The sequence below is a fragment of the Macrobrachium nipponense genome, chromosome 21, assembly GCF_015104395.2.
Source record: "Macrobrachium nipponense isolate FS-2020 chromosome 21, ASM1510439v2, whole genome shotgun sequence".
In the NCBI taxonomy this organism is placed as follows: domain Eukaryota; kingdom Metazoa; phylum Arthropoda; class Malacostraca; order Decapoda; family Palaemonidae; genus Macrobrachium; species Macrobrachium nipponense.
This window is the reverse complement of record NC_087212.1, coordinates 57216076-57243777: the sequence shown is the minus strand read 5'-3', so window position 1 is coordinate 57243777 and position 27702 is coordinate 57216076. Positions and strand designations below refer to the sequence as shown.

Here is a 27702-nt window from a genome sequence, read left to right as displayed (position 1 = left end):
TCTGATCGTCTCCCTTAGCCAAAACGATATTGTATTCTTGGACACTTCCTTCTTGTTCCTTCCTGTACTTACGAACAACCTCTGGCACCCCGGCCTGAGGTGCCTTGTTCTCTTTAAGTACTCCCTTAGTGCCCTGACGGGGCACAGGAGCATCTCAGCTTTGTCGTTGTCTACAAAGTCTGCCAAGGAAGGTATGGTAAAGGAGTCGAATCTGCCGTCTACTATTGTTGGATTTTGGGTCTTGGCCACGAATTCTGGGACAAACTCAAATACCATTGATCTCCAACCTCTCGAGTGCTTTATGAGATATGAGAGGCCATGTAGCTACCCCCACCCTTTTGGTTGAAGCCAGGGCCAATAAGAAGACTGTCTTCAGGGTCAGGCTCCTATCCGTGGACTGCCTTAGTGTTCGTAGGGGGGTTTTGTCAGACTACTCAGTACCTTGGTCAGATCCCAATCTGGGGCTTTTAGCTCCTTTGGTGGGCATGACTGTTCAAAGCTCCTCATCAGCATGGCCAACTCCCATGAAGACGATATGTCCACTCCTTTCATTCGTAAGACTGAGGCTAGAGCCGCCCTGTACCCCTTCACTGCAGATACAGACATATGTTTTTCTGTTCTGAGATATATCAGAAAGTCTGCTAACTGTTGAATAGTGGTACCGAGTGGAGACACGTTCCCTCTACGACACCAATCACAGTATGCTGACCACTTTCCTTGGTATACTGTCGCAGATGATTTTCTGATATTACCTGCCATCTGAGTTGCTGCTTTCTGCGAAAACCCTCGCGCTCGGAGGAGATACTTGACAGTCTCCACCCGTGAAGCGATAGGGACTTCACCGACTGGTGGTACCTCTCCACGTGAGGCTGACACAGAAGGTTGCTCCATGGAGGTAACTCTCTTGGCACATCTACTAGGAGTTCCAGTAGGTCTGGAAACCACTCTGCTTTCGGCCATAACGGGGCTACCAGGGTCATCTTGAGGTTCTGAGACCGCATTACCCTGTTCAGAACCTGACGGATTAGACAAAATGGAGGAAATGCGTACACATCCAGATTGTCCCAGGGGTGTTGTAGCGCATCTTCTGCTACTGCCTCTGCGTCCGGGACTACTGAACAATACACTTCCAACTTTTTGTTGTACCTGGTTGCGAATAGGTCTATGATCGGTCCTTCCCACAACATGAGCATCCTGTCCACTACCTGTTGGTGTAGGGACCACTCCGTTCCCAGAATCTGATCCCTGCGGCTCAACTTGTCGGCCACTATGAATATACCTGGCCTTGATGTCTACCAGGTTCTCTATAGCCCACTGGTGAAGTTGAACTGTCATCACATGTAACTGCCGAGAAACTAGGCCTCCTTGCTTGTTTATATAAGCTACTACTGTGGTGTTGTCTGACATCAATACCACTGAGTGTCCCTTTACTCTCTCCCTGAATTCCTGTAGAGCCAGAAAAGCTGCTTTCAACTCCAGCACGTTTATATGGAGTTCTCTGTCCTTGCAACTCCATTTTGCTGACACCATCAACTCCTCCATATGGGCTCCCCAGCCTTCTAGTGACGCATCCGAGAACAGCAAGAGGTCTGGGGAGGATTGTTGAAGGGGGACACCCACTGTCAGATTGTCGTCGTTCACCCACCACAGCAAGTCTTTCCTCACTTCTGCCGACAAGGGAATTTGCTCGTACGGTTGATCTACTGTTGGTGACCAAAACTCCTTCATCCTCCATTGTAGGGACCGAAGGTGTAGCCTTCCTTGTGGTACTAGCTTCTCCAGGGAGGTTAGGATTCCCAGCACCACCTGCCACTGTCTTGCTGGCTGTGTCTGCTTTCCCAGAAAGGCATTCACCACTTGTTTGCATTTCTCTACTCTATGGTCTGTCGGGAATACTTTGGCTTGTGTTGTGTCTATCACCATTCCCAGATATTCCAAACGTTGACTTGGATCCAACTGCGACTTCTGCTGATTCACCACAATACCTAGGCTGTGACAAAGCTCAGGAGGGCCGCCCTGTCCCTGAGTAATTTCTCCCTGGACTTTGCTATCACCAGCCAATCGTCCAGATATCTTATTAGCCTGATCCCCTGAGCATGCGCCCACGCCGACACGAGGGTGAACACTCTTGTAAAAACTTGAGGAGACGTTGTCAATCCGAAGCACAGGACCTTGAATTCGAAAGCTTTCCCTGCAAGACTGAAGCGGAGAAAGAAATTTCCTTGAAGACTGATGGACTGTTATCTGAAAGTATGCGTCCTTTAGATCGACTGTCAGCATAAAGTCTCCGATTCTGACTGCTTGTAGAACCGTTTTCGGAGTTTCCATCTTGAAACTGGTTTTCCTTATAAACAGATTCAGCGTTGACAGGTCTATTACTGTCCTCCACTCCCCGTTGGCTTTGGGTACCAGGAAAATCCTGCTGTAGAAGCCTTTAGTCGGACTGCATACTTGTTGCACAGCTCCCTTTTCCATCATCTTCTTCACTTCGTCCTGCAGAATAGTGGCCTTCTGAGATTTGTGGGCATAAGTGACGTGGGGTAATGGTTGATCTGTCAGGGGCGGGGTTACCTCGAACGGGATCAAATACCCGATCCTGAGAACATCACCCACCACCCACTGCTCTGCCCCTAGTTCCTGCCACACCTTCCAGTGATTTGCCAGGCAACCCCCCACTGGTGTGGCCGAGTGATGGGAGGCGCCCATCCTATCTTCTTGAGCCTCTCCCTCTTCCCCTATTGCCCTTTCCTCTGTTGTTTCTATTGTGAAAGGGCCGATGAGTTATCCTCTTTGGGGAAGAGGGTCTTGTGACTCTATTAGGGATGCTATGTCTCACTGTCTTCTTTCGAGACATCTGCTGTTGTCTTCCCTCCAAAGGAGTAGTTTGACTGTTAGACGTTTTCCTAACTGCCAGTTGCACCAACCTATCGTTAGTGTCCATCCTTCTTCTATCTATCGCCTCTTCCAGTATGACCTCTGGCAACAGCAGTTGCGATTCCAAGATATCCCCATTCCTCATTGCTAACAGGGAATCCAAATCCACATTGCGGCTTAGTCTAGCCAATGCTGCATCTCTCCTCATTAGCAGGATATTTGCCCAAACATTGGCACTTTTGTTTGTCAGGTACGCAATCGCCTGGAACCTGACTGTAGTAATCTAATGAAACAATGGTTCATCCACTACTTTCCTTGTTGCTTCCGAGGATGCAATTTTCGCCACTGCTGTTGACCAAAGGTCTAACCAAGAAGCAGCCTGAAAGACAGAAGAAGCTGTTGCTTCTAACGTAGCAGCCTCTTGGTACGTCATCGAAGGGCACTCCATTTTAACCTGATCCAAGGTTAATCCAGGCCTTAACCTTACAACATTAGGGTTCATTTGTCTAGACAGCAAAGGGACCTTCGGTGTCGTATAATATTTCCTTTGCTTTATCATTGGAGGGGGAATAAATTTAAATGATCTATTAGATCTTAAGGAAATTCTTATCCCTCCCTGCAATCTTTGCGTTTACGTGTTGCAAGACCGATTCCGCATGACTCGAACAAGGCAATTCATACGACACCTTAGTATCCCTCTTTAGTCCAAATGCCATGTCAATTCCAGGAGGAAGCATACTGGCCGGTGTTTCTGTCTTCTCCGAAAGGTTATTGAATTGACGAATCAATCAATCACCTCTGCATACGAGGCCAGAAACTCTTGGTTTTCTCCTTCCTCCGGCTCTAGCGTACCATTCTCCGTACAAGGGATGTTGTCTCGCCTCTATTCTTCTGACAGACTGCCCGGAATTCCACGGCGCCTGCCCTCCCCTACTGCCGCGGTCTCTCTGATCTTTGCTGGCCGCTGTTGGCTCGATCCCGGATAGTCAGCAGGGGAACGAGAACGTCTCACTCTTTCTCTGCTCACGGATCTAGAGCGAGAATCTCGTCTAGATCTCCAAGATGAAGGCTCCCTTAAGACAGAGATAAGTTCGTCTCTATTAGTATTGGCATTGTTTTCGAGTGTCGGCGAGCCCGGCCTCGACCTTCTATCCAGACGGACACTGCCTTCCACGAACGTATCCGCCTGAGGTTGCAACTCTCTATTTTTCGTACTTTTAATATGGAGCCTTATCGTCCTTCGTACGTATTTTGAACGGCCTTACGGGCGAAACTGGGACCTGCATTCCATCCTCTGCTGCACCTTTCGCCGACAACGTCGATTTTACCAGAGGTATCGCAGTTTTTGCGATCCGAACTGGCAACTCCGCCTCGGCCGCTAGCTCGTCGGCCGTCACCTCTCTCGCTTGTTCGGATTCTTGCGAACGGCTTCGTCTGCCAACCTTGTGCTTAATAGCCACTGACTTTCCGACCTTCTTGCTGACTTGAAATGACAGTCTTGGTCCGAAGATGAGGAAGAATTGATTCTTCTCACCCTCCCTAGCCCGAGGGATCCGCAGGACTCCCGAATCCTCCTCCCAACGCTCGACTGGCGCTCGCCGTGACGTTATCGGACTTAGCGATGACGCCGAACTAGAGGAAGAAGACGAAGAAGGCGAATCACACTTTTTCTTTTTGTCTCTCTTATTCATTCTCTTCTCTATATCCTGTAATTTCTGCATTATAGTTTGCATTGACGGGTCAGAAGGCGTATTAGCGTCTGGGTGCAGCGAAAAAGGGCGAGAATCGGTCTGTGACGTCATCACGCCTGCCATATCGGAGTGTGACGTAGTTGTGACGTCATCCCCTCTCGTAGGGAGAGACTGAGAGGTTTCTGCTGGCAACCGCACGTTTGCTGCCAAACTACCTCCCACGTTCTGCATCACTGTAAATACTGAGTGGGATGGTGAAGCCGCGGCATGAATTCCCATAAATTGCAAGCCCGGGGGATGAGGAACATTCAGCGCTGCCGGACCCTGCTGGAACCGTGACGTCATATAATGCGCAAGCAGACCATCCAAGGTTGGTACGCCTGGTAGGCCTAGCGCTGACCACGTACCATCTAACCTATACGCTTGAGTAGCAGGAGCCTGGAACAAAGATGGCGGATCTCCCCTCTACTTGCTGGGAACAAAGGAGTGAGTGCAAATTATTCATAAATTTACCCAAGGCCCCTCCTGACGTTTCCGATACAGAACCGCTAGGAGAAACGAAGGGGGTATGAGACAAATCAAAAAGCAGGTGGAGAAACATATGGAGCAGCCCCTGGTTTATTACCGATACAAAAGAAGCCGGTAAGGTTTGGTCATCCAAAGATGGTGTCACCCCCTTCCTTTTGTATTGGCTTTCCCATAGAACTTCTTCCACTGTTCCACCAACCAACCGCGACAAACAGAACACGGATTAGTAACCGTACATACGTTTTCCCTGCACCTACTACACGTTGGATGAGGATCCGTCGACACCGAAGTTAGGAACCTAGAACATGGAAAGCCACTGACTCCTGGGCATTTCCTTTGTCTCCTCTTCGAAACGGTAGACGATCCCGATGTTGAGGCAAAATTCTCCATCATACCACGATATCACTCTTACCACACACTGATCACACTTGGAGAAAGAAAAAGGATGAAAAATAAAAAAACAAAAAAAAAAAATGAAATGGATAAAGAACGGGCAAACTGAAAAACCGGCTTTAAATGAGATAGACAGTAACACGTCTTATCTTAAAGGCGGTAGGAAAATAACTGGTGGGTCACAGGTAGCCGTGGGCATTTCTGGTATACATGCCCCGTGACTGGTATAGATGCCATTATTCCCTGGATCTCACAAGTGTAATTTTAATTCTACCGGTTTCCAGCTTGGCGCTAGTAAATCCTAATGTTAAGACCGAAGGTTTGTTTCGTGTATGAACAACTATAAATACCACCCAGTCGAATTGGAGGACTATGATAGAGCAAAAAAAAAAAAAATAAATAAAAAAAAAAAAAAATAATAATAATAAAAGCAACAGCATCTCGTGACCAATACATATACATACAAGGCAGTTTATTCACCCCATTATCATCAGCAAGCGATAAAAAACATACATCTCATCACAAGTAACAGGTCTCCATAGAGGTCCTTTCACCTTACACTTTCCCGTTGAATGAAAGTACTCCTATGACCGAGGATTCAATTTTGTCAATTACATCACCACAAAAAAGAAAAACAAAAAATGCATCACGTAAGCAGGTGAAATCTGGTGTGTGAGCAGGAATTCCATTGTCATCCTCCGTGAATCGGGGGGGCTGGGTCTGGGCCCACGTCACGAGATGGATCAGTTATGAACTGCTAACCCTCATCGACAATAGGTTCAATGTCTTTCAAACACTCGTTGTCACTGTCATCCTCAAAGAAACTATCACTATAATCATCATCTGATAGATTTGGCAGGTACTCAGACCCTTACTCTGAAAGACTATCATCTGATATGGTACTGAGAAAAAAAAAACATATAAAATAACTACAATTAAAAGGGAAAAAGGTTTAGAATTCAAATCTACATGGTTTACAGACAAAATCGTGATCATCCTTCTCAAATAATAGCCTGAGGCGTACTGGCATGTGTTGGCCAGTACCCCTCTAATATCCCATATGAAAATGACGTCACGACGTCCATCGGACGCTCATTGGCTAGAATGAATTGTGAGTAGAGCTTCAACACCTCTCTCGTACACAATACTGTGTCTGGAAACCATCCAAGCTGAAGAAAACAGTTTGCTTTTCGAGGAGGGATGAAAGACGTACAGGCAGTCCCCGGGTTACGACGGGTTCGGCTTACGACGTTCCGAGGTTAAGGCGCTTTCCTAATATATTCATCAGAAATTATTTCCAGGGTTACGACGCCTACAAAGCTGATCTGGCAGAAGAAATATGTCACCAAAAATGCAAAATAATCAATATTTGAAGGATTTTTTGATGCAAAATGCAATAAGAATGCAATTTACATAGTTTTGAATGCACCCAAACCATTAAAAGTAAGGTTTTCTAAGGATTTTTTATGATGTTCCGGCTTACGACGATTTTCAGGTTACAACGCGTCTCAAGAACGGAACCCCCGTCATAACCCGGGGACTGCCTGTATAAGCGTATGTCGCGGTCTTTTATTACTGGACCGTAAAAGAGGTACATGTGTACGTCCCAGTGCTGAAGGGGTTAAGTAACAAACTGCATATCATGGCCTGCATTTGGAATGGAACAGAGTACAAAATTTAGGCCTAAGGTCAAAGGGTGGGACCTATGAGGCCATTTATTACTGCTGAAAGGGATATGGAGAATAAAAAGGTTCTAAGGATGTAACAGGAGGAAAACCTCACAGTTGCTATACAAAATGATATTGTTATGTTACAATAAAGTTTCATACATACTTACCTGGCCAGATATATACATAGCTAAGACTCCGTCGTCCCCGACAGAAATTCAAATTTCGCGCCACTCGCTACAGGTAGGTCAGGTGATCTACCGGCCTGCCTGGGTGGCAGGACTAGGAACCATCAAACGTTTTCTATCATATTTTCTCTCTTCCACCTGTCTCCTGCGGGGAGGCTGGGTGGGCCTTTAATTGTATATATCTGCCAGGTAAGTATGTATGAAACTTTATTGTAACATAACAATATCATTTTCATACAATCAACTTACCTGTCAGATATATACATAGCTGATTGGCACCCTTCGGTGGAGGGTAAGAGACAGCTACTATATGGAATAGACAGGTAAACAACATATGTTGTAGGTATAAATAAAACCTTGGTTCCTACCTGATAGGTGGTAGACTTGGTGGGTGTTTGCCCAGTAGTCTGCATCACCTCAAGAAACTTTAGCGAGATATGTGATCTATGGCCAAGAGTTCTTGTGGGTCTGCCGATGGGGTCTTACCCACTTACTCAGCAGAGCCTAAAAGGACTTTGTCAATGGGTGCTGATCCACTTATATGACAATACACCTTATGAAGGAGCACACAACCAATCCCGACCACCTGATCCTAACCATGTGTTAGAACTAAGGATGTTACGAGTTATCCCCGAACTCGTCACAACAACCGTAACTCAAAAACCACTACGCACACATACATAATTTTTTCAAAAAAAATTATACTCAACTAATTGGATATGACGAGAATTCTCTTATGAACAACATAGACGGCCGCCCGTGCGAGCCTGAATCCTCCATTGTTCGAAGAGATTCTCGACCATATCCAACAGAAGAACAGTATATACATTCTAAGGATTGGTGTCGGCTCCGTACCCAGAATCGTATCTGCCGATACGATAGGCGGACTAGAGAAAAGCACTTCTCATACGTCACACGCACGTCTTTCAAGTAATGAGATGCAAATACCGAGTTGCATCTCCAATATGTCGTATCTAAATAGTGTTTTTAAGTGACATATTCTTATAAAACGAGAGAGACGTCGCAACCGCTCGTACTTCATGAGCTTTTACTCTCAGAAGTTGTAATTGTTCGTCCGGACAGACCTTGTGAGCGTCCGTAATGACGTTCCTTACAAAGAACGCTAGAGCGTTCTTTGACATCAGTCTTGTGGGGTCTTTGACCGCGCACCAAAGACCTTGTCTAGAGCCTCCCAACTGACGTTCCTCTGAAAGATAGAACTCAGAGCTCTAACAGGGCATAGAGACCTCTCTGCTTCTCTGCCTACGAGACTAGACATTCCTTTGATTTCGAATGACCTAGGCCAGGGATTCGTGGGATTCTCGTTTTTCGCTAAAAACAGAGTTTTAAACGAGCAAATCGCCGAGTCTTCCTTGAATCCTACTTTATCCTGCAGAGCTTGTAACTCACTAATTCTTTTTGCCGTTGCTAACGATAAAAGAAATAGGCATTTTCTAGTTACGTCTCTAAATGAGGCCCCCCCCCCCTGATGAGGAGGTTCAAATCTATCCGAAGACAGATATTTGAGGACCACGTCCAAATTCCAGTTCGGAGGTACTGGTTCTTTAGACTTTGACGTCTCAAAGATCTTATGAGATCGTGAAGATCTTTGTTATTTGCCAGATCTAAACCTCTGTTCCTGAATACAGCCGAGAGCATACTCCTGTATCCCTTTATTGTGGATACGGCTAGATGCGATTTTACTCTCAGGAATAGCAAGAAATCAGCAATTTCCGCTATAGAGGTAGAGGAGGAGGACAACTTCTTGGCTCTACACCACCTTCTAAAGACCTCCCACTTCGACTGGTATACTTTCGAAGTGGAGGTTCTGCGAGCTCTCGCGATCGCGCTTGCCACTTCGCGAGAAAAGCCTCTCGCTCTGACAAGTCTTTCGATAGTCGAAAGGCAGTCAGAGCGAGAGCGGGGAGGTTTTGATGGTACCTCTTGAAGTGTGGTTGTTTGAGAAGATCCGTCCTTCCTGGTAGGGATCTTGGAAAGTCTACGATCCACTCTACCACCTCCGTGACCATTCCTGGGCCGGCCAAAAGGGGGCTATTAAAGTCATCCTCGTCTCTTTTGACGCCACAAACTTTTTCAATACTAACCCCAGGATTTTGAATGGGGGAAAAGCGTACACGTCCACTCGAGACCAGTTTAGCAGGAAGGCGTCTACCATAATTGCTCTTGGGTCTTCCACGACCGAGCAAAACACTGGGAGCCTTTTTGAAATGTATGTTGCGAATAGATCCACGTGAGGAGTTCCCCACAGAGACCAGAGATCGCGACATACTTCCTCGTGCAGAGTCCATTCTGTATGAAGGACCTGGTTCCTCCTGCTGAGCCTGTCCGCCCTCACATTCCTTACTCCCTGTACGAACCTTGTCAGCAGGGAGATGTTCCTGTGAGACGTCCAAAGTAATAGGTCCCTCGTGAGTTCGTAAAGGAACGAGGAGTGAGTCCCTCCCTGTTTCCGAATGTAGGCAAGTGCGGTGGTGTTGTCCACGTTTACTTGTACTACCTTGTCTCTCACCAGAGGTTCTAGGCTCTTCAAAGCCAGGTGAACGGCGAAGAGCTCTTTGCAATTTATGTGCCAGGACACCTGTGCTGGTTCCCAGGTGCCTGACACTTCCTCCGAGCCTAATGTCGCTCCCCAACCCGTCTCCGACGCGTCGGAGAACAACACTAGGTCTGGGTTCTTTGATCTTAGAGAGACCCCTTTGTTCTCTTCAGAGGCAGCAACCACCACTGTAGGTGTGCCTTTACCTCCACTCGAATGGGGAAAACGTCCGACAGTTGTCCGTTTTTCCAGCTCCAAGACTTCTTGAGGAAGAATTGAAGTGGACGGATATGAAGTCTTCCGAGAGGGAAGAATTGTTCCAGCGAGGAAAGCGTCCCCAGAAGGCTCAACCATTCCCTCACTGACGTTTGCTGTTTCTCTAAGAAGAGAGAGATTATCCTCAACCTTTTTCGGTTCTCTCTTGCGAAGGAAAAACTCGAAAACCCCGAGAATCCATCCGAATCCCCAGATAGACTAGGTCTTGTCTGGGGGTCATCTGAGACTTCTCGAGGTTCACAAGCAATCCCAACGCCTTGGTCAAATCTAGAGTTAACTTTAGGTCCTCCAAACACTGTCTCTCCGATCTGGCCCTGATGAGCCAGTCGTCTAGGTACATCGAGACATTCACTCCTTTGAGATGAAGAAATCTCGCCACATTCCTCATCAGGCTTGTGAAGACCTGAGGAGCTGTGGACAGGCCGAAACACAAGGCTCTGAACTGAAAGATCCTTCCCCCCGTCATGAAACGGAGGTACTTCTTCGATGAAGGGTGGATCGGGACGTGAAAGTAGGCGTCTTGGAGATCTAGAGACACCATCCAATCTCCTTGTCGTAATGACGCTAGGACTGAAGCAGAAGTCTCCATGGAGAACTTCTCCTTCTGAACAAATTTGTTCAGAGCGCTGACGTCTAGTACTGGTCTCCAGCCTCCCGAGGCTTTCGCCACTAGAAAAAGGCGATTGTAAAACCCCAAAAACGGGGAGTTTTGATCCAGTACTAGTTCTACTGCACTCTTGTCCCACATTTGTTCCACCATTGATCGAAGAGTATCCCTCAGCACAGGATCCTTGTACTTGGCTGATAGTTCCCTCGGTATAGACGTTAGGGGCGGAGTATTCAGGAAAGGGATACGATATCCCTTCCTTAAGATCTTTAGTGAAGACGCGTCTGCGTCTATCAGTGTCCAGGCTTCCACGAATTCCAGGAGCCTGGCACCTACTGGTGTTTGGAGGAGAAATGTTTCATTTGCCCTTTTTAAACAGGGACGAAAGGCGGACCTACCTCTTCTCTCTGGAGCCTTCCTTCTTGCGGGAGGTCTGGAGATCGGACCCCCTCGAAAGGGCTGCCTAGAAGTGCTAGGTTCTTTCTTGTCCGACACTGAAGCAGGTTTCTTCTTCCTAGCAGACTGCGTCAGAAGATCCTGTGTCGCCTTCTCAGTTAAAGAGTGAGCTACTCCTTCACTAACTTAGAAGGAAACAAAAAGTCCGAAAGAGGTGCATATAGCAGAGCTGCCCTCTGCGCATGCGAGACTGCCTTTGTTAAGAAGGCGCCATACACTGTCCTTTTCTTCAAAAGACCTGCTCCAAATAATGCAGAGACTTCCAAAGATCCATCCTGTACTGCTTTGTCGATGCACGACAAAATGCATAACAGGGCTTCAGGTTCGATTCCCTGCGAATCGTGAGCTTTCTTGGACATCACCCCAAGGGACCAATCTAAGAAGTTGAATACTTCCAATACATGGAAAAGTCCCTTGAGGAGATGATCCAGTTTCCGAAATACTCCAAGTTATGCGGGCAGAATTAAGACTAGGAGCCTTGAAGCGTCAACTAACGTCGAAAAGTCTGCCTCTGTAGTAGAAGGGAGAGCGATACCCATATCCTCCCCCGTCTTGTACCATATGCCTCTTTTCCCAGCTAACCTTGCTGGAGGCATGCAAAATACTGTCCTGGTTAAGTCTTTCTTCGACTTCATCCAGGCGTCTAAGGCGTGCAAAGCCCGCTTCATCGAGATGGTGGGCTTCATCTTCAGAAAAGACGAAGTCTTCTTCGCCTTCGCACTCGAAAAGAGCGAGCGCGGAGAAGGAGGAGCAGCCGGAGTCAACTCGTCTCCGTATTCCTCCAGAAGCATGGTAGTCAAAACCTTATAGTTTGACAAGCCCTCTCTTCCAAGATCTTCATCCTCCGAGTTTCGTTCGAACTCGTGAAAATCCTGAGTTTCTGCTCTCCTTTCAGAACTGTCTTCTGGGGGAGACAAAACTCCTGATCGGAGAGGGGCTAAGGGAATGAAAGTCTTTCCTTTTTCCCGTTCTGATCGACTTGGAAGGAGTCACAACCTGCGGCTTCTCTCGCGCTTTAGAAGACGTCATGTATGACGCTTCCCGCTCTCCGAGCGTCATGTATGACGTCTCTTGTTGACGTTTAGATGACGCTTCGCGTCTGGAAGACGCTTCGCTTTCTAAGGGCTTCCTACTCGGCGTCACAATCTTTGACGGAGCGTCACGTCTACGATCCTCTTGATTTGACGCTTCACTTCTAAAAGACGTCTTCCGAGCAGGAGCGAGAGGACGAGACTTCTTAATAGGAAGCGTCACGTCCTTCCGACGGGGCGCTAAAACTCCCACAAGAGATGAAAGTTGTTCTTGCACCGCCATAATGATCTTCCTTGACGCTTCTCCTACGTCTAGCGCCTGGCGCCCTTCGTCATCACTAGGGGAAGAAGCATGATAAGGTACTTCCTCATAAGCGTCAGGTGACGTTGACGCCACCTTCGCCTTCTTGATAGCAGACGGGGCGTCATCAGAGAAGCGCTCCGGGCTCGAGTCGATATCTTGCTTCATATGACGCTTCAGCGGTCTCGATAAGGTCGACTCCTTCCACCCTCGTTTAGGTGAGGGAGAGGGAGAGGACGAGAAACACTCGCGAAGGACGCTTTTCCTGTAGCGTCCTTGAGCTGGCTGCCATGAAGCAAAGCTAGCTGAAGGGACGTCTGACCGTTGGGGATTCCCTCCGACCTCCTTAAGGCTTTCGACTTTCCTTCTCCTCTGGGCATGTGAGCTTGGAAGAGGTCTAGGCCTGGGAGCGCCGCAGGGACGATCAAACGCCCCCTCCACAACACTGATAGGGCTCACTTCACTAAAATTTTCACTATCACTAGCCTTACCTTTCGAGTCCGCCATCTTGGACTTCATGTCTCGAATCGTCGCTTTCAGATTGGCGATTTCCGATGCCGAATCCGAAAAGACACTCTGAGAATGAGATTTATAGGGAGATTCTCCAGAAGTAGGGTTAGAATTACCATTTAAAGGCTCAATAGGCCTTGAATTCACACCTTTCAGTCTTCTAACTCTATCCCTCTCTAACTTCTTCAAATAAGAAGTCAAAGTCTTCCATTCTTCTGCATTCAAACTCTCGCATTCCTTACAAGTGTTAATAGCAGAACACTGCACTCCCCTACATTTACGGCATACAGTGTGAGGATCAACCGAAGCTTTCGGTATCCTCACCCTGCAGCCTACATTCACACACATTCTCACACTCACATTAGAATCAGACATCCTGAGAAAAATCCAAAAGAGTTATTCCAAAAACAGTCCACAGTAGCGAATGCCAAAACACGATCCAAATACGTCACCAAAAGTCGAAAAAACGTTGATCAAATGTTGAAAAAAGAATCCAAGTCAGGAGGTAATAACAACAATGTTGATACCACCGGCGACAGAGAAAATATGATAGAAAACGGGGATGGTTCCTAGTCCTGCCACCCAGGGCAGGCCGGTAGATCACCTGACCTACCTGTAGCGAGTGGCGCGAAATTTGAATTTCTGTCGGGGCACGACGGAGTCTTAGCTATGTATATATCTGACAGGTAAGTTGATTGTATGAAAACAACTGTTAGGAGGGTGGAAAGTAAGATGGAAGAAAAAGAATGCTAACAACATTAACTCCCTCAATATTTTACAGCTAACAGTAATTCCAGATACTAGTTCTTAACCTAAAGTAACCTTATTTTACACTTAACATTCAATTCAAGAGATTCATCTATAAATATATCATATCTAAATGGTGCCATGCCAACAACATATATCATAATATATAGCTAGTACAGAATTCCAAAAAGTGGTAGTCGGTTAAATTGGGTGTTACTGTATTTCAATATTCCTCATCTAAGTATATCATAAAAATCTACAATTCAAACATTATGCATTTATTAGATATACACTGGCAGTAGCAATTGCCAAAGTGTAAGCACTGTCATACCATCTGCAAAAATCAACAGGACATCATTTAACGGTTTTATACCTAATTTTTTTTATATGTATAATATTACTGTAACACCTTAGAATATAATATCTATTTATTACTTTAGTATACAGTTTTGCTTTGTTTGTGGAAACTTTTTTATATTTGTGAATTAATTACCTTTTTATGTTTACACTGTCTCTCAACTTGGAGAGCTCAAGGGTCTGCCCCCTTCCTATGGTAACAAAATCCACTAAGTAATAAAGACTGGCATAGTATAATCTACACAATAGGGTACTTCAGGGCTAACTCTCATATATTAGAAATTTTGCTAGTTTATAGGATGATGAAAAATTTCTAATAAGTTTTCTACAGCTATTGACAAAAAATCAGTATACTTTAAAAAACACATATGAGTTCAAGAACTTCATCAATTCATAACTCTCATAACTTATATAGAGTGCTTAATAGGGTATCCTAACCAATATTTTGTAATTATAATTTAAATCAAAACATTGAATTACTTATAATTTGAATTCAAAGATAAAATTAATTTAATCCAAAAATGTGTATGTACCTGTACCTACTTACACTTACTTACAAGAGATATGACAGAAGTAACTCAAAACTCACTATAAATAAACTGACAGAGAGAGAGAGAGAGAGAGAGAGAGAGAGAGAGAGAGAGAGAGAGAGAGAGAGAGAGAGAGAGAGAGAAGAAGAGGAGGACGAGAGATAGAGAGAGAAGAGGAGAAGGAGAGAGAGAGAGAGAGAGAGACTGTATGGAATACTGACATGGTAGCTGACTCCAGTACAGCTGTCTCAACCTGTGAGAAAGAGACTTGCTCTCCAGAGAGCTGGTTGAGCGCCAGCCCCAGACAAAGATAAGCCAGTCTGGGTGTACCTACTTATATAAAGAACTCTCCAAAGCAATGTCCTGGTCTGGAATGCCAGACCTGTCTGGATCCTGGAAAACCCCAAGGAGGTGGAAGGGACATGTGAGGGAAAGCGCACCATTGCCCAACCTGTCAGAGACCAAAGTCTTGCCAGGTTAAGTGAGGCCAAGGGCAGTTGCCAACTCTTGGTAGTAAGGAAGTCTGCGTTGGTCAGGGAGAACGGTCCCACTCGCACCAACATGGGTGGGGGCTGTCCCTCAAGCATGATCCAGCCTTCCCAAAAGCCAGAGTTTCTACAGATGAGGATCACTGAATGAGGGACCTTCTCTTACAAGGTCTGGATGACCAGGCTGGGTAGGCTTAGTCATTTAACCTGGATCATTGAGCCGCTATTTATGAAGAGCAAAAGAGGGGGTGAGGGAGCACCTGCCTGCTCTCGCCCCGCCTTCCCTCGCTGGGCCATGCTGACAGTCAGGCCCGGGTCCATAGACCAGGAACCTTTGCCAGCAGGGGTAGGGGTATTAATAGGGCCTGCACTGGTACACAACACATCTGGAGAAACCTGGGGAGCAGTTACACCCTTGTACAAGGCAAAGGGTGCGGCGGTACTGCTAACAGGAGACCCATCAGCGCTCTCTGTAACAGAGGGCCGACCACTGAAAGCTAGGAGAGACTTCCTGCAGGGGAGACAAAGCAACCTTCTTCTGCTTAATAGCCTTGGAAGAAGGGTAGGTGGTGACAGCACCTACAAAAACTACCTTCTCTTCTTCAACTTTTTCCAGAGCATTGCCCAAGGCCAGCACCAAAGACAGGGAGTGGAGGAGGATCTTCCCCCAAGGATGAGACTGAACAGCACCTGGGCACACATCACTGATGATATACTAGGATTAACCATTGAGATGGGTGTGGTCTTAGAGCCAGTGGAGACAGTGACTGTCAAAGTTGTCACAGTCACAGGATACCTTCATTGCTTTCTGGTGGTGGATAAAGGAAGCAACACTCGGCTCATCTGAGATGCCCTGGGAGGGCCACAACTGCCGAGCCCCTCGGCCTCCACAGCACCTGAAATAAAGGTTGGGTTAGGAGAGAGCTCTTCCCTTTGCTCTGAAAAAGAGCATAATCCAGAGGACAACTAACTCCCTCTCACAGTAACAGAGGCTCCCAGAGAAGTACTGGGCTCTCTACCAAATGAACAATAGGAGTCAGCGAAGGAAAACTACTCCCTCAGCAGTAAAAGCAGGAAGAAATTTAGCAGGAGGAAGGAAATAGCAGGAGGAAGGAAAGAGAACCAAAAAGGGCTTTAAGCATCACTGGTGGAGTACTGCCCTCTGATGGCACAAGGGAGACCTTCACCTCTCTCTTCTTCCTGGCATATGACCTGACACGGCATTCTGAACGTGGGCATTTTCTATTACATGCTGTATAGTCATGTCTCTTGCATGAGGTGCAGAGGGTATGAGGATATAACTCAAACAAGGAAAGGAATCAGTTACACAGTTACAAGGTCTGTCCTTTCCTGAACAATGCCTGAACCCTGAGATTTTCTCTCCAAGATTGAAGGCTTAAGTGACTGAGGAGTTTGCAGCATGATAATATAAACAACTTAAAAACCATACAAATATATTCAAAATCAAGCAAAAGGTTTTAAAGAAAGCAAATGGAGAGTCAGGCAGAGTCTGCAGTGACGTCTATAAAATGGTAGCTGGAAGCAAAGTGGAGTGCATACTGACAGGAGGGTGGGGCTTTCCCCTACCTGTTGATAGTTAACAACCTTGTCTGAAAGTTAAATGCCCATTCCATCTTCATTTGCAATCTAAATACCAACATAAAGAACTTCCAAGTATGTATTTGTTCAAGAAAAAAAATCATGCTGCATGTATAGTATTGAATATATGAAGAACAAAATAAGTCCATTTATGTTAATACTTTTTACTTAAGTGCATTTTTTCAGTAATAGGCTAAATTGATCACATTCATCAGAAGAAATGGAATTAATTCTGTTCATCTTCTTACTCCATTATGTTTAAATATGAATACATATATTTTGATATTAATGTCAACAATATATAGTAGTACTTATTCCAGTACATTTAAATTTAGTAACATGAAAATGCAATACATTATATTAAAATATATGTATTCATATTTTTAGTCTGAACATAACTGAGTAAGAACAGGAAGAGAGTTCATTCCATTTCCTCTGATGAATGTGATCAATGTCTTGATACAAATTTATTACTGAATACAATACTACCTCGGCAACACAATGGTTACCTTCAGGACACAAGGGTCATACCCAACCAACAATATTGTCACTTAGCATGGTAGGTTTTCTGGAACACATCATAATTAGGGGAAAATCTTTGTGGTAAAAATGACAATGCATAACACAGTAGAGGGAATTAACAATGTTTATGGAATCTATAATCCTAAAAATGATATTGTTATGATACAATAAAGTTTCATACATACTTACCTGGCAGATATATACATAGCTATCGACTCCGTCGTCCCCGACAGAAATTCAAATTTCGCGGCACTCGCTACAGGTAGGTCAGGTGATCTACCGCCCTGCTCTGGGTAGCAGGACTAGGAACTATTCCCGTTTTCTAATCAGATTCTCTCTTCCACCTGTCTCCTGCGGGGAGGCTGGGTGGGTCTTCAATTGTATATATCTGCCAGGTAAGTATGTATGAAACTTTATTGTATCATAACAATATCATTTTCATACATTCAACTTACCTGTCAGATATATACATAGCTGATTGACACCCTTTGGTGGAGGGAAAGAGACAGCTAACTAACTGACTAGACAGGTAAACAACATATGTTGTAGGTATAAATAAACCTTAGTTCCTACCTTATTAGATGGAAGACTTCGTGGCTACTGCCCAGGAGTCTGCTTCATCTCAAGAGCCTTAGCGAGATAGTGATCTGTGGCCAAGAGTTCTTGCCGGTCTGTCGATGGGGTCTTATCCACTTACTCGGCAGAGCCTAACTGGCGTTTGTCAAGGGGTGCTAATCCGCTTATATGACAACACGCCTTCTTTAAGGAGCACACAACCGATCCCGATCACCCGATCCTAACCCGTGTTAGTTCTAAGATTGCCAAGAGTCATCCCCAAACTCTTAGCAAACAACCACAAACTCGAAACTCATACATACAAAAATAAAAATTTTGTACCCCTCTAATAGTCAGCTGTCACTCGATTTCCAAATGAAGCGAAGTGAAGGCCGCCAGTGCGACATCTGACACTCCCATGCACAGGAAACACGAGAACACATCCGACAAGAGGGTTACGTACACATATTTAAGGATCGGTGCTCTCTCCTTTACCCAGAACCGTCTTTGCTGACACAAACGGACCTAAAGAAAAACATTTCTCATATGACACAAACGGACCTAAAGAAAAACATTTCTCATACGTTACTCGCACATCTTTTAAATAATGAGATGCAAATACCGAGTTGCATCTCCAATAGGTTGCGTCCAAAATATTTTTCAGTGACATATTTCTCTGGAACGCAATTGATGTCGCGATTGCCCTTACCTCATGAGCTCTTACTCTTAATAGATTAAAAGAGTCATCTGGGCAGTTCTTATGAGCCTCGGTAATTACACTTCTAACAAAGAAGGCCAAAGCATTTTTAGACATAGGTCTCTTGGGGTCTTTTACCGAGCACCAAAGACCATGTTGTGAGCCTCCCAACCGCTTCTTCCTGTCCAGATAGAATTTCAGTGCTCTAACTGGACAAAGTGATCTTTCTATTTCTCTGCCTACTAGGCTAGTAAGTCCTTTTACCTCGAAACTCCTAGGCCAGGGATTCGAAGGGTTCTCGTTTTTGGCAAGAAAAAGAGTCTGGAATGAACAAATCGCAGAATCTTCTTTGAAACCAACTCGTGACTCAAGGGCGTGCAACTCGCTGACCCTTTTAGCCGTAGCCAGAGATAGAAGAAATATACACTTTCTAGTGATATCACGGAATGAAGCCGTATGAGGTGGTTCGAACTTTTCCGAGGATAGAAATTTCAGAACCACATCTAAGTTCCAGCTCGGAATCCTAGGCTCTACTGACTTGGACATTTCAAAAGAGCGGATGAGGTCGTGCAAATCTTTATTATTCGTCAAGTCTAAGCCTCTGTTTCTAAAGACTGACGAAAGCATACTTCTGTATCCTTTAATTGTTGGTACAGAGAGATGTGACTTTTCCCTCAGGAAAAGAAGGAAATCCGCAATTTCGGTTACAGAGGTATTGGAAGAGGACAGCTTCTTCGACCTGCACCAGTTTCTGAAAACTTCCCACTTCGATTGGTACACTCGCCTAGTAGATGATCTGCGGGCTCTAGCAATTGCGCTTGCCGCCTTGCGAGAAAACCCTCTCGCTCTGACCAATCTTTCGATAGTCGAAAGGCAGTCAGAGCAAGAGCGGGTAGATTTTGATGGTACCTCTCGAAGTGGGGTTGTTTGAGCAGATCTATCCTGTTTGGAAGAGATCTGGGGAAGTCCACTGTCCACTCCATCACCTCCGTGAACCAAATTCGGGATGGCCAATATGGGGCTATCAGAGTCATTCTGGTTCCCTTCGAGGCCACAAACTTTCTGACTACTTCCCCCAGAATCTTGAATGGGGGAAAAGCGTACACGTCTAGCCCTGACCAGTCCAGGAGAAAGGCGTCTATAGCATAGGCCCTTGGATCCTCTACCAGGGCGCAAAATGTGTCTATCCTTTTGGAGAGAAACGTGGCGAATAGATCTATCTGTGGTTTCCCCCAAAGATACCAAAGGGTCTGACAGACTTCCGAGTGGAGGGTCCATTCTGTAGGAAGGACCTGGAACCTCCTGCTCAGTCTGTCCGCTCTCACGTTCCTCTCCCCTTGCACAAATCTCGTTAGAAGGACCACATTCCTTGATTTGCCCAAATCAGCAGATCTCTTGCCAGTTCGTATAGGGCGAAAGAGTGAGTTCCTCCTTGCTTCTTGACATAAGCCAGAGCGGTCGTATTGTCGGAGTTTATCTGAATTACTTTGTCTCTGACTATCTGCTCGAAGCTCCTTAACGCGAGGTGAATCGCAAAGAGCTCCTTGCAATTTATGTGCCATGACACCTGCTCTTCCGACCAGGTGCCTGACACTTCTTCGGACCCTAGAGTCGCACCCCAACCTGTCTCCGATGCGTCTGAGAACAATGTCAGGTTTGGGTTCCGAACTTCTAAGGATACTCCTCTGTTTTCTTCCAAGGGGGTCAACCACCACCCTAACTGTTGTTTACTTCTAATGAGATCGGGAAACGTGTCCGAGAGCTGTCCTGTCTTCCAACTCCAACTGCTTCTCAGGAAGTACTGAAGCGGACGGAGATGCAGTCTTCCTAGAGGAAAGAACTGTTCGAGCGAGGAAAGGGTCCCCAGAAGGCTCAACCATTCCCTCGCTGAAGTACGCTCTTTCTCTAAGAAGTTCAATACTGTGGCACAGCCTTTCCTTACTCTCTCTTGAGAAGGAAATACTCGAAAACCCCGAGAATCCATCTGAATCCCCAGATAGACTACGTTCTGGCTGGGGACCATCTGGGATTTCTCGAGGTTCACGATTAATCCTAATGTCTTTGTCAAATCCAGGATTGTTGACAGGTCCTCCAGACACTGCTTTTGAGACCTGGCCCTGATGAGCCAGTCGTCCAGGTATAGGGAGACTTTTATCCCTTTCATGTGAAGGTGTTTTGACACATTTTTCATCAAGTCTGTGAAGACTTGGGGAGCCGTAGAAAGGCCGAAACACAGGGCCCTGAACTGATAGATCCTTCCCTCGAACATGAAACGAAGGTACTTCCTCGACGAATGGTGAATCGGGACGTGGAAATATGCGTCTTGAAGATCTAGAGACGCCATCCAATCTCCCTGACGGAGAGCTGCAAGTACTGAGGCAGACGTTTCCATGCTGAACTTCTGTTGTTGTACGAATTTGTTCAGCGAACTTACATCCAGTACTGGTCTCCATCCCCCCGAGGCTTTCGCTACGAGAAACAAGCGATTGTAAAACCCCGGGGAGCTTTGATCCAGTACCAGCTCTATTGCTCTTTTGTCCCACATCTGCTCCACCATTTGACGAAGAGTATCCATCAGAACAGGGTCCTTGTATCTGGCAGACAGTTCCCTCGGTGACGTTGTCAAGGGGGGTCTGTCCTTGAATGGGATATAATAACCCTTCTTGATTACTGACATTGACCAAGGATCGGATCCTATGTCTTCCCATGCTCCCTCAAAGAATTGTAACCTGGCTCCTACAGGTGTCTGGAGGAAGGATTTCTCATTTTCCCTTCTTAAAGGGACGGAAGGCAGATCTTCCCCTTTTTTCAGATGATTTCCTTCTGACGATGGATCTAGCCTGAGCGCCTCCTCGAAAGGGCTGCTGTTGTTGAGTTGGCTTAGATGCTTTCTTTTCCTCACTAGCCACAGGCCTATTCTTCCTTGAGGATTGCCTTAAAAGATCCTGAGTGGCTTTCTCAGTTAGCGAATGGGCAATGTCTCTCACCAACTGCGAAGGAAATAAATGCTCAGAGAGAGGCGCATACAGCAAAGCGGATCTCTGCGAAGGAGAGACGGCCTTAGTGAGAAAGGCACTATGAACCGCTCTCTTCTTTAGTATTCCCGCACCGAAGAGGGAGCACACTTCCGCCGATCCATCTTGAACCGCCTTATCTATGCATGTAAGGATGCTATGCAAGGTTTCGGGGCTTAGTTGTTCTTTTTCATGGGACTTCTTAGCAATGACCCCAAGGGACCAATCTAGGAAGTTAAATACTTCTAAGGTGTGAAAAAGTCCCTTGAGGAGATGGTCCATTTCCGAAAGACCCCATGTTGCTTTTGCTGAATTCAAGGCATGTCTCCTCGACGAGTCTACGAGACTGGAGAAGTCCGATTCAGCTGAAACAGGCAGAAACAATCCCATGTTTTCTCCCGTTTTGTACCATATGCCTCTCCTGCCCCTTAGTTTAGCGGGAGGCATGCAAAAGATCGTCCTTCCTAACTCCTTCTTAGTCTTGATCCAGGAGTCCAGAGATTGTAAGGCCCTTTTCATGGATATGGCCAGCTTCATTTTCAGGAAAGACGAAGATTGTGTGCCTTCGTACTTGAAAATAGAGAGCGAGGAGAAGGAGGAGCGGCTGGAGTTAATGCATCTCCATATTCTTCTAAGAGAAGAGCAGAAAGAACTTTGTAATTCGAGAGCCCTTCTCTGTTAGTAACTTCGTCCTCCGAGACGTCATCCAAATTAATAGGATCGGAAGGAGAAGGCTCCCTTCCCTCCTCTGTCTCCTCTCTAGATTTCTTCCTTTCCGAAGAAGAAGCACTTCTATAAGGAGATGGGCTAGGAGTAACTCTCTCCTTACATTTATCATTAGGAGAGTCACGTATCACTGCTCTACGCCTGTCAGACTCCTGCCGGATGTCAAGCTCTTCACGCGGAGAATGCGCCTGGCGTTTAGCAGGAGTATCTCGCTGAGAATACTCCTGAGGCCTGGTAGGAGTAACCTGTTTGGAATACTCCTGGCGCCTGACAGTCGTTACACTCTTCGAATACTCCTGCCGTCTGGAAGGCGCATCTCGCTCCAAATACTCCTGGCGCCTGTTAGGAGTATTAAGCTCAGAATACTCCTGGCGCTTGGTAGGCGCATCACGCTTCGAATACTCCTGGCGCCTGGTAGGAGTAAAAAGTCCAGAATACTCCTGGCGCCTGGGAGGAGTATCAAGGCCAGAGTAATCAAGGCGCTTGGCAGGAGTATCTCTTCCCGAATACTCCTGACCTACGGAAGGCGCATCTAGTTCCGAATACTCCTGAGGCTTGGTAGGAGTATCGCTCATGGAATGCGCCTTTCGAATAGCAAGTATATTGCGCTTAGCGGGCGCTATACTCCTATCAGGAGTTCTCTCTTCTCCAATTGGCTCTTGTTGCTTGGATGAAGATCTGGGCCTAGAACGATCTACAGTAAAGTCAGGCTCTTTGCGCCTACTTGGCGCCTGGCTCCTAGTTGGCGCCTGACGCTTGGTAGGAGTTACTTCCTTTCCCACATCTCGCCTGCCTAACGCACTGCTCCCCCCAGAGATGGCCGCTTGTGCGACAACTCCCCTGGAGGGTTCGTCGCGCCCGACAGGAGATCGGTATTTGGATCTCTTAATCGGAAGCCTGTCATCCTTTTTACGAGTAGGCTCCTTAGAAAGTACTCCTACCAAAGACGCTATTTGCTCCTGTACATTCATCAAAATTCTCCTGGTCGAAGGCTCATTCGAATCAGGAGAAGGAGATCTGGAAGGCGCTCGAGAGTCTTTTCCCTTCCAAGGATCTAAATCCTTTCTAGCTTTCTTGATTACCGAAGTCGCCTCCTCTTCAGAGAAGCGCTCGGGGCTAGAATTAAGCTCAGGTTCTTTCCAGTTCCTTTTTAGCGGACGTGAAAGCTTCGATTCCTTCCATCCTCTTCTCGGAGAAGGCGAACTAAAAGATGAAAAGCACTCACGAAGGACGCTTTTTCTATAGCTGTCCCTGGCAGACTGAGATGCATACGATTCTGCCGAAGGGACGCCTGATCGTTGGGGATTCCCCACGACCCCCGTAAGGCTTTCGACTTTCCTTCTCCTCTGGGCCAGGGAGCTTGGAAGAGGTCTAGGCCTGGGAGCGTCGCAGGGACGACCAGACGCCCCCTCCACTACACTGGGGACACTAACATCACTCGAGAAACCACATTCACTTCTCTTACCTTCTAATGCTTCCATTTTCTCCTGCATTTTTTGAAGGGAAGCTCTGAGTTCCGCTATTTCTGAGGCGGAATCAGAGGGATAAACTTGTGAACGGGCTGAAACAGAATGGGCATAATTAAGAGAAGAAGAAGAAGCTACAGAACTACTAGACATTTTCCGGCTTTTGTAAGAAGCCTTCCTCTCTCTATCCTTCTCTAACTTCTTCAAGTAAGAAGTCAGATTCTTCCATTCTTGTGCACTCAATCTCTCACACTTGTTACACGTATTCTCAATTGAGCATTCAACCTTTCTACAACCACTGCATGTAGTGTGAGGATCTACCGAAGCTTTCGGAATCCTCACCTTACAGCCTTCATTCACACACACTCTGAAGCTAACACTAGAATCAGACATATTCACGAAAATCCAAAGCGAAGTCCAAAAACCAGTCCACGATAGCGAATGCCAAACAACGATCCAAGTACGTCACCAAAAATCAGTCGAAAGATGATCAAAAGCGTTGTGAAAAAAGAATTCCAGTCAGGAGGAAGTAACAACAATGTTGATACTACCGGCGACAGAGAGAATCTGATTAGAAAACGGGAATAGTTCCTAGTCCTGCTACCCAGAGCAGGGCGGTAGATCACCTGACCTACCTGTAGCGAGTGCCGCGAAATTTGAATTTCTGTCGGGGACGACGGAGTCGATAGCTATGTATATATCTGACAGGTAAGTTGAATGTATGAAAATGCAAAGTACTTAAACTACAACTTACTTCAAGTTGAACACTGTAACAGAAACTCAACTCTTAACTACTCATTAGTTTTTTTCTCAATATCAATCATTAAGAAAAACTGAACTATTTTCTAGAGATTGGAAACATTTTTGTCCCAAGAGAATACTATACAACATACAGTTAGACTTATCGCGAGGTCAAAAGACAAAATGTTAATAACTACAAACATACCGACTTATTAAAGGATATGCTTTACTGTATCCACACCACTACTTACTTATCATCTTTATTCAAAATGGAAACATTGATATTTCCAAGAATAATTTTCAAATATAGGCCACTCTGCTTTGGAATGTTGTTCTCCATATCGTAAAGTTGGGCTTTACGACGAATGAGGTCTGTCTGAAGTAACTCATTTCTTTCAGCATTGTCCTGGTCATCTGTGTGATCTAATCTGATTTCAAAAAAGACAAATACTGTAGTTAGTAAGGATTACAAAGGCAATTATGAGGAATTAAAGCATACACCGTATAGTAAGAATTTACTATGTACAGGTACTGTTTATCATATTAAGATTCACAGTAAATTGTAAGGTAATTATTGGCAAAGCATGTGTGAAATCCAAGATAAAGATGAAGATATCATGTTAAAATAAGGTATCTTCAAATAACCCAAGCAATTTTAGAGGTATGTAGAGAAAAAAAGAAATCAAGTAGAAAATTATAAGATGATGCAGTTGATTATGGAGTGCCAAAGGTGGTTGTGGAATACAGAGGGACAAAGAATCACTTAAGTGGAGACCTATGACTTTCAAGTAGTATACTGGAAGGTGAGATGTGCAAGGTGCTAAGGAATGATAAAGAAAAAAGACAGGAGCTAAGATGATACTGGGTATAGCTACTGCAAGAGCTACAGAAATGCTTAACTGAAGGTTACAAACAAAGGAAGGAGAAAAGGATATCTAAACAAAGGTGAAAATGATATTTCAAGGAAAAATCAGACAAGATCTGGGTCAGTCAGGAGTCATCAAAGACACAAAAGGAAATATTTCATATACTTAAACAGAAAATAAATGAAGGTTTTTGGGGGAGGGTGGAAAAGCCAGTGTTGAAGATACAATCTATATCCACTGTTGAAGATACAATCTATATAAGTAAAGAATGCCATAAATAAAATGAAGAATGGTGAAGCACTAAGTCCATCAGATGTGCAAATTAAAATATTCAAAGTACGTACTTGGTATAGAAAGGGAAGAATTGATATATTAAGGGCAATTTGGGAAGAGGAGGTAATGCCAAATGACAGGGTAGAAAGTCTGATGGCAAATGCATTGAAACAGAAGGGAGCATAGAGGAATCAGAATCAGATTAACAGAACATTTGTTGAGTAGTTTAAGACAGATTGCAAAGATTGGCAAAGAGCTGTACAGTATCATTATTGGAAAAAGTACAATAACTGTAACAGCACAGGAAATAAGTGTTGTTAAAAGGGGTCTCAAAAATCCACAGTACCAAAATCTGACAACTGATGATGTATGGTTAAGAAATATGGGCATTAAGGAGGATGGAGATACAGAAACTGGGACAAACAGACAGGATACTGATGTGGATTCGGGAATCTTGCCACATGAGAAGCTGCAAAATTAAGAAATTATGAGGATGTGGTAATGATCAGTGAGGAGTACTGTGGAACCTGCAGGGGGATAAGGTCATGAGGGATGAAAAGGATTAGATGGCGTGATACAGTGCAGGAGGATTTGGAGAAGATGGGTTTAGCTGAGAAAGATGCTCTTGATAGAAATACTTAAAAGATGCAACAAGGAAACTGAAATCTTAATAAAGGGATAGCAGTGGGATGTAGTATTAGTTTATAATAAGCAGCGATAAATGTGATTATGATTTTTCTGTATGACAAAAATAAATACAGTACTGTATACACACACATATATACATGAGAGAGTGTGAGTTCTAACAAACGAGACAACTAGTAAAAACAATTTCTGTACAGTACTATTCTATCCTGTTGTTTTTCATGTAACACGTTCAACAACATATACCCATAACATCACTTTGAAACAAAGTTGAATACATCTTGAAACGTGATATGAGAAAATATTTTGAAAGAAATTAAAAGCTTGCCGCACTAAGCATATAATGTACTCCATTAAATCCTGTTATTTTCTATCAATCCCTTTAACACTCTTACACGGCTTGCAGCTTGTTCTATGACCTAAGAATAACACCCATCTGATAAAATGAATTGCAGAATGAGTATCCTCTAAATACACAGTAAAATATTTCAATACAATGACAATACTTTCTCCCAAACATTAATACGGTATAACATACAATGTTTGAAGTAGTAATAAGAGAATGTTTAATAACTGTAAAGATTAGACATATCGAGAAGGCACAGATCATTATCAAGTAGTCTTACCCACACATTTAAGCATCACAAGCCAAGATAAGGTTAACCATGGACTATGAAGACCTGATAACAAACACCTCCTCAAGATCAATCTCTTATCCAAAGTCTCTACTTATCACAAGTACTGTAGCTGCTATGCCCACATGAGTAACGCTAGAACGCAGGTGAGCAAACCCTTAAGATGATAAGTCCACATCCATGACCTTCAGGACCTACCACTATGCTTTTAGATCATCAGTCAACTTTTTTAATTATGCAAATGATCAAAGAATGATGCACTACAGTATGCAACAGAGAACAAAAATATCCAAGAAATTCTGAGAGAGAGAGAGAGAGAGAGAGAGAGAGAGAGAGAGAGAGAGAGAGAGAGAGAGAGAGAGAGAGAGAGAGAGAGAGAGAGCGAGAGAGAGAGAAGATGAGAGAGAGAGAGAGAGAGAGGAGAGGGAGAGAGAGACGAGAAGAGAGAGAGAGAGGAGAAGAGAGAGAGAGAGAGAGAGAGAGAGAGAGAGAGAGAGAGAGAGCGATTTCACTCAAAATTATGGTACAAACAATACAAGGTATTTTATTAAACCAGACTTCTCAAGAAACATAACTATTTGGTGCAGCTGGAATGAGCCAGGATGCATGTTTTTGTCGCTCAGCATTAGGCATTGCATCCCCTAAACATTCACCAACATGCTACATATAAACAACCTTGAACACTGATCAAGATGATCTAAAAACACAATGTTAAGAGAGGCCTCTATAACATCCACTAAAAACTAATGCATTGAAAAAGTA

General features: G+C 45.0%; 1 protein-coding gene across 3 annotated transcripts in view; it reads right to left on the bottom strand.

Annotated features, from left to right (window-relative positions):
- LOC135198047 (transmembrane protein 120 homolog) overlaps window positions 1-27702 on the bottom strand; it is a 110901-nt gene that overhangs the window by 70905 nt on the left and 12294 nt on the right. For all 3 annotated transcript variants that reach the window (XM_064225434.1, XM_064225435.1, XM_064225436.1), the window contains one exon: window positions 24773-24949. In XM_064225434.1, coding sequence (XP_064081504.1) covers window positions 24773-24949 — 177 coding nt within the window. The remainder of the gene's footprint in view (window positions 1-24772; window positions 24950-27702) is intronic.